At 57.1% G+C, this 7,188-nt stretch overlaps 1 protein-coding gene across 1 annotated transcript; it reads right to left on the reverse strand.

The window, feature by feature from the left end:
• Window positions 1-360: 360 nt before the first annotated feature.
• Window positions 361-5,769, reverse strand: ISCU (iron-sulfur cluster assembly enzyme). The gene is made up of 5 exons (XM_075534252.1): window positions 5,618-5,769; window positions 2,986-3,099; window positions 2,124-2,234; window positions 1,015-1,093; window positions 361-784 (listed from the first exon to the last, which is right to left on the reverse strand). Exons 1-5 carry the CDS (start codon window positions 5,729-5,731, stop codon window positions 702-704), a joined length of 501 nt encoding a protein of 166 aa, XP_075390367.1. The 5' UTR covers window positions 5,732-5,769; the 3' UTR covers window positions 361-701.
• Window positions 5,770-7,188: the final 1,419 nt, after the last annotated feature.

The raw sequence follows: 7,188 nt of genomic DNA on the forward strand, positions 1-7,188 counted from the left end.
CTATAACAGGGTAGAACTGGTTCTGGGGTTTTCTGAGACTAGCTCTTTTCAGGGCTTGAAAACCATGTCCTTTTCTCATAGAAAGGCTGGTGGTTTTGAACCACCAACCTTTCGATTCAGTCCAATGTGTAACCCCCTACGCCACTGGGGCTCCTTCTTATATCACCTAGGCTTTTTGTGTGTGTGTGTGTGCCAGCCTTGTTCATAACACGCTTATACCAAGGCTGCAACCACCTCCCTCCTAGCTTGGTCCAGAGGTCTGGGGATGCCGCCGTGTTCCAGCACTTGGCAACGTGGCAGAGGTGGGGGCAGCCCCGAGAGGCAAGCAAGGGTCGCAATGAAGAAGCTGAGCAGGACAAATGCCATTGTGCCGGCCTTTATTGATGCAGCAGGAAGCAGCAGCTCTGTCTTCTGCACAGTCGCCAGCACCATCCAATCATCACACTCACGACATTCTCCTGGTCACCTTCCACAAACAGACTGGTCCAAGTGGACCTTGGATGCACGCGCACTGCGGTGCACGCTCCACGCCAATCACACGTCGAGCTCGGTTAAGGCGATGAACGGGGCGGAGAGAAACCAGGGATTCGGGAATATTAAAGGTGTATTTCACTCGGCCTTGCGCCCCGTGAGCAGGGTCTTTGAATGCAGCAGATGGACGGGGGCAGCAGGCGGGCTCGGGGCAGCCGCTGGGGCCGGGCTCACTTCTCTGCTTGACCTTGCTTGGGCCCTTGTTTCAGCTTGTAGTCCGCCAGGGCGGCCTTGATGGCGTCCTCGGCCAGCACTGAGGGAGGGCAGGAGAGGGACTTGTGTGGGGACTCGGAGGGCGGAGTCTGAGGGACAGCCTCTAGAAACAACCCCTGGGCTCAGCGCCCCCTACCCCCTAGGGGCCACAGAAACAGAACTCATGACCCAAAAGGCTCCCTTGTCCCCTTTGGCCCAGATCCCTGGCCCCAAGGCCGGGGGGTGAGGGGGATTGGGCGTGTCTGAGCCCCCAGAGGGGCAGAGCCTTACTGGAGCAGTGCAGCTTCACAGGCGGCAGACACAGCTCCTTGGCGATGTCGGTGTTTTTGATGGTCAAGGCTTCTTCAACCTGCAGGGCAGAGGAGGGTGAGTGGGGTCAGGCTGGTTGTGGGGGGACCTTCTCTGGGCTCTTGTGTGTGCCCAGCCCCCTGAAAGGATCTTTAAGGCAATGGTCGGGGTCGTGGAAGTTCGGCTTTACGCCGGGCTTGGTGGGGGGTCTTCTCCGTCAGCAGTTAGATGGTGGGGAGAGCCCAGGGGTTTTGGCAGAGAATGCAACAGAAAAGATGGTCTGGGCCTTCCCAGCACCACGCTCAGAGTAGCTAGTGCCCAACCGCCTGGCTGTGTCCCTAATTTTTCACCCCACTGTAGAAAAACACAGGCTTCTCCTTGGATGAGTTTTTCTAAGGCCCCTGGAGTCCTTCCTGAAACACAGCGGTTGACTATCAGTCCCCTGCCCCTCGGCCTGTGGGAAACCAAGTGGACCTCTGCCACCTGCGGGCAGGGCCGGCCTTCTTACTCCTGCGAACCCAGTGAGGCAGCGGGGCCCCATTTTCCTCTTTGATCAACGAGAGCAACCAGGGCTGTCCGGGGTGGAATTGTGCGTCCCCTCCCCACAATATGTGGTGCCAAGCCTAACCCCTGGGCCTGGGGTTGGAACCCCTTGGGGCATGGGCTAGCTGTTTTAGGCTAATGAGGCAGGATCAGCAAGGACATGGCTCCAATCTCTGAGACAGAGAGGAGATTGAACAGGGATGCAGAAGCAGCAGAGATGGGGGACAGAGGGGTGACTCGCCACACACAGGAGCTCAAGGAGACAAGGACGTTCCTCCAAAGGCAGCAGAGAGCCCCGCTGCCTCCCACTGCCCGCCGAAGTGGCTGCCTGAGCTGATAGGGTCCCTTTCTGTCTGAGAAACACTTGAGAATCAGCAGGCTCCGGGTGAGAGAAACGGGGGTGTGTGTGGACCTGGGTTAGAGAAATGGGGGTGGGATGGGGTGGAATTAGAGGAACATTTTGAGAGTTCTGGTCACTTCTTGGCCCCAGACGGCAGGCAGCTGCCGGGAGACAGGGCTTCACGCTGTCAGGTCTGCAGCCATCTCACCGTTTTCCCCTTCACCCACTCGGTGGCAAGCGAGCTGGAGGCGATTGCGGACCCGCAGCCGAACGTCTTAAACCTGGCGTCCACGATCTTTCCCTTCTCGTCCACCTGGATCTGGGAGACAGGGTGGGGCTGTGACTCTCCTTCTAAACCCAGGAAGATGGGCTCAGGAGACGGTGGGAGAGACTGTGGGCGTGTCCTGTGGCCCCCAGGAGAGCTTTGGACATGCTTTCCACACTTCAGTTCTGGGCATTTGAACTTGGACCTCTTGAAACCTGGGTGCCCCATGCTCCAGAGGACTCTGGTGCAAGCGTTTTTCTGGGGCACACACTACGGTGACTGGGTGCTTCCTGACCGGTGTCTGTTTCTCTAGATAAGCACGGAAGCCGCGTGCCAGCTGTGCACTCCGAGATAAAGGAGACGGGGATGGTGCTGGGTAAGCGGCCTCCAGGCAGGCGGCACAGGGTTTCCTGTCTGTGTAGTAGTGGGATATGCTAGCTAGACCCATGCGGTTTGTCTTTGATTACACCACTCTAGTTAGCTGAGGTTGGGGAACAGATGGGTGAGGCTAGCTTGCTGCTTCAGACAGGCTAGCTGAGCAGGACAGCAAGGGGGCTGGGCTTCTGCCTATTTCACTCGGCTTCCTCCCATCCCACGGGAGTACAGGTGGAGACCTTGTGTTTGTGAACGCTTCCTGAATGGCCCGCTTCGCCAGGCAGGCTGTTATCAGGGTGCTCCTCTGGCTCTGGCTCCCGCCGCCCTCCTCCCTCTCTTCTCGTCTCACGCACCGAGACCTGCCTGCTCCAGCACCAGGGTCAGAGAGGTGGCTGTTCTTAACACGAAGGAGCCAGGACGCCAGGGGTACCTGCAGCTTCATGACATCCCCACAGGCTGGAGCGCCCACCAAGCCAGTTCCAACATTTTTAGATGTCTTGTCCAAGGACCCCACGTTTCTGGGGTTCTCGTAGTGATCAACAACCTGAAAGGAGAGGATCAGGAGAAATCAGCTGGGAGGGCAGCCCACTGCCCTGGGGTCAGGCGTGGGATCAGTCCTCATCCGGGTGGGTCCTAAGGGGCAGTGGTGTAAGGGAAGGCATTAAAGGCAGACAAAAGTTTTTGGATGCTCACCTCCTACCTGGCATCAGAGAGAGACAGTATGTGTGTGTATTCTTTCACCAGCTGATCCAGTCTTGGGGCAGGAAAGCCCCCTTAATTACAGGTAACTACATATGTAACAAAGTGGCAATACTTTAACCTTAGGGCCCCCTGGGCTCATTGGAGGAGTAACCTACCATCAGTGCTGGGGGCAGGTAAGGGGGCGTGACCGTCCCCTGGGCAGAGAGCAACTGCAATGTGACTGCTCCTGTAGCTAAGCAAGCTGCCAGTCAGACAGATAGCAACGAGCTACGGGCTTGTACAGGGAACCTGAGGGGGCACTAGCATGGGGGAATGACGAGAATGTGACTGGACTCATCTCCTAACTCACAAGTGTGAAGGCCCTTCACCCAGAACCCTGGCCTCCCAGGTTTCTCAAATAGGAGACTAGAGAATTCATGGGCACACACTCTCTTCCCAGGCCTGGTTCCCATAGTCAGGGGCGACGTGAAGCCCCAAGCCATCTGTGTGTGTCTCCTCTCCAACCATCTGACACCACCCAAGACGCTGGAGACGTCCCAGGTACTGGTCTTCGTGCCCTGCGGCTGCAGTCACAGTCAGTCAGCAGATTTGGGTTCAAACAGCCGCAGTGCTGCTGCCAGGTGAAATCTCTCTTCAAGAGGGAACGACGGTTCCTCAGTGCTCTGGAGAGCCTTCCCAGAAGCCTCAGCGTGCCTCTCACACAAGGACTGACGGGCTGGCATGTGCCCACAGCACACATGACACCATGCTTGGTGAAGCTGGTGGGGGGGGGGTGTCAGTGAAAAAGACTAGTTCCCAGGTGCTCAACCTGTGGGTCTGACCCCTGTGGGAAGGGTGGGGTTGCCTGATTCCTAAGAGTAGCAAAATGACAGCTAAGAAGTAGCAACGAAAATAATTTTATGATTGGGGGGGGGGGGGTGTCACCACCACATGAGGAGCTGTATTAGAAGGTCACGGCATTAGGAAGGTGGAGAACCACTGCTCCAGCTAAACAAGATGGACTGACACAGTGGCTGCAGCCTTGGCCTCCAACTGTACCATGCTGAGCACGGGCACAGGGCCCGGTAGGTTTGTTCTGCTGCACACAGTGCGCTGGATGGAACCTAACGACAGCAACCACGTGAAAACAAACCGGCCCTGAAATATCATTGGCTCAACAGTGTCCCCAGTGGCGGAAGGCCACGTGCCCAAGTTCGCTCGGTATGAAGTGTCAACAACAACCTTCCGGGCGCCAGTGATCCAGCGCTGCAGCCTCTGGCTAGGTCCTGCAGCCAGAACGTTGCAAACCTCCATGCAAACAGGAAGACGCGCTGCTACACCTGCTGCCAGTCCATGCCACTCCGTGCCCCCACAGTGGCACACTGGACTTCCGACTCGGTCTCTCTTGACGGTAGCTGAAGGTCTTTTCTTTCTCCGTGGAGAGGCAGGAGAGTCTGAACCGCTTGCCCTGCGTGCAGCTCACAGCCCAACACGGGGCCCGCAGCACCCCAGGGCTCCTCAGCGGATGGCTGGAATCACCCTGCGGGTTGTTTACCCACGGGCACTGGGCTCATCTGGGCGCCTCCCCCCACCCTCTGCGTAGCAAACCAGAGGTTTCAAAGGCAAGCCCAGGGAGGGACCTGCCTAGACTTTCTGCCCCCTAAGCTGATTTCCAACGACCTTTAGTGGTCTCCCGAACGGAAGTCTCATCTTCAGCGGGCTGTCGGCTTCCAGGAGGGTGCAAATTATGCTCCCCCCGCACCCGCCACCCCAGGCAAAAACAAGGGAGTCGTGAGTGACCCTGGGAGGCTTGAGATCGCTTTGTCACACCAGCGACGACACTAGCACACTAGTGACCTCAGGGTTGGGCCCAAGTGCCGGGCCCCGTGCGGACGACTCTTGGGCATTCCCTCTTTTAGGAGCGACCCCCAGCTTCCAAGCGGGGGATGACGGGGGGTGGGGGGGAGAGGGGAAGTTGTCCCTTGTCCAAGTTCACTTTGCCGGGCTGAAAGAGCTCGGGCTCTGTGGGGTCCGGCTGGCGTCTCCCGACAAGACCATGCACTCTGAGGGGTCCCCAGGGGGCAGTTTTCGGCGGGGACGCACTAACAGCGGCGGGACCACCCGGGGTCGCGGGGGCGCCCCACGCGGCGCCGGTTACTTGCACCTGCGCTGCGGAGCCGGAGAGAGTCAGGGAGGCGGCGACGTGGGCAGGGGCAGTCGCTGCCCCATCCAGGGCTGGGCGCTCCCCCCCTGCCCCCGCGCAGGTCACAAGAGGGGCAGTTCCCGGGTCGCAGTCCCTCACCGGAGCCCGGACAGCTGGGGGTCCCCTCGGGGGTCCTCGTCCACCCGGCCGCCCCTGCGGACCCCAGGCTCGCCCTTACCTTCTTGTGATAGAACCGAGCTGGGGCCGACAGCTCCCGGGCGGGCAGGCGTTCGCTCCGGAACAGCAGGAGCGACACGGCCCGGCGCAGACGGCCCGCTCTAGCGGCCGCCATCTTGCGGGGTCGCGCCTGCGTCTGCGAGAGCCCCAAGCTGGAGGGGGCGGGGCCGGGGCGGGGCCTGAGGCGCGGCCGGGGCCGGGGAGGCCTCCGGTTGGCTCCGGCGAGAGCGCACGCCCTCGTACGTCACAGCGTCTTCGCGCCTGCGCTCTCGTGGTGGTCGAGCTTTCACCTGGTTGGCCACGCCTCCACGGGGGCGGGGCCGGGGGCTGGAAAGCCCTCCAGACTCGAGCCCCCCAAGCTGGTTTTCGGCCAGTGGTTCTCACCCTTCCTGATGCCAGGATCCTTCGTTCCTCATGTGGTGGTGACCCCCAACCATAACATTATGTTCGTTGCTACTTCATCGCTGTTAGGAATCGTCATGTCAATATCTGATAGGCAGGATGTATTTTCATTGTTACACATTGAACATCACTAAAGCCTAGTGATTCATCACAAAAACAAGATATAATTGTATGCTGTGGAATATTCATTTCTAATGACAAATCAACGAAATGTTGTCTTGAAGCATGGATGGGTAACGGTCTTCACGCCCGGTACTCTTCTGTGGGCGTGTCTGCACGTGGGCGGACCGCCTGCAGACGGATGGAGGAGCCGTGTGTCAGTTCCCAAGACCCTGGAAACTATGTTTTTCCTACGGTCTTAGGCGACCCCTGTGAAAAGAGTCGCTCGACCCCCAAAGGGGTCGCTGCCACCACAAGTTGAGAACCACTACCCTAGGTGAATGATAGCTCTGTAAGTCCCTAACAGAATCTAACTTCATTTTTGTGTGTGCATTAATTTACTCAAGTAGAATGATTTCACCTGTAATACCTTAGTAGCTCATAACTAACCGGCTGAATTTGGCTTCTGTAATTTTTGCGTACACTTGACGAAGTCAGACTTCCCCGTCGCAGCGACCAATTTTAAAATCAACAATGGCTAAGAACATCTCTTCCCTGAGGACTGCAAGCATTAGCAATTCCCTCAAACCTTCCCACCTTGATTAAGTGATTGTGCCAGTGATTGATCAACCTCTCCCAGCACGTGGTTTTATGCTGTATAAGCTGAGTGTTAACTGTGCTCTGGACCGGGAGACCTGAGACCTAGCCGACTCACGATCCCCTGGCTTCGAATAAAAGCTTCTCATTTGATTTATTCGGTGCGGCCTTGATTGTCTCGGAAATCAGCTGCAGCACAGTATTCCGGCAAGCATTAAGGGAGAGCCAATGAAAAACAAAGTGAGTTCTAGTTCACGTTCTAAATTATCTTGCTAAGGAGCGAGGCACTACTTCAAAATGGGGAGATTAATTAAGACGGAAACGAACACCATGTTTTGATTTTTTTTCTTCAAAGTACATACTTCTGCTTTTATTTCTGTGCAAGGTAAACCTCAAACTATCAAAATGTATATGGCAATGTCCAGTAATTAGGAGTTCCTAAACAAATGCGTAGTAATGTCAATCATTCATATT

The sequence above is a fragment of the Tenrec ecaudatus genome, chromosome 16 (assembly GCF_050624435.1).
Source record: "Tenrec ecaudatus isolate mTenEca1 chromosome 16, mTenEca1.hap1, whole genome shotgun sequence".
Taxonomy (NCBI): domain Eukaryota; kingdom Metazoa; phylum Chordata; class Mammalia; order Afrosoricida; family Tenrecidae; genus Tenrec; species Tenrec ecaudatus.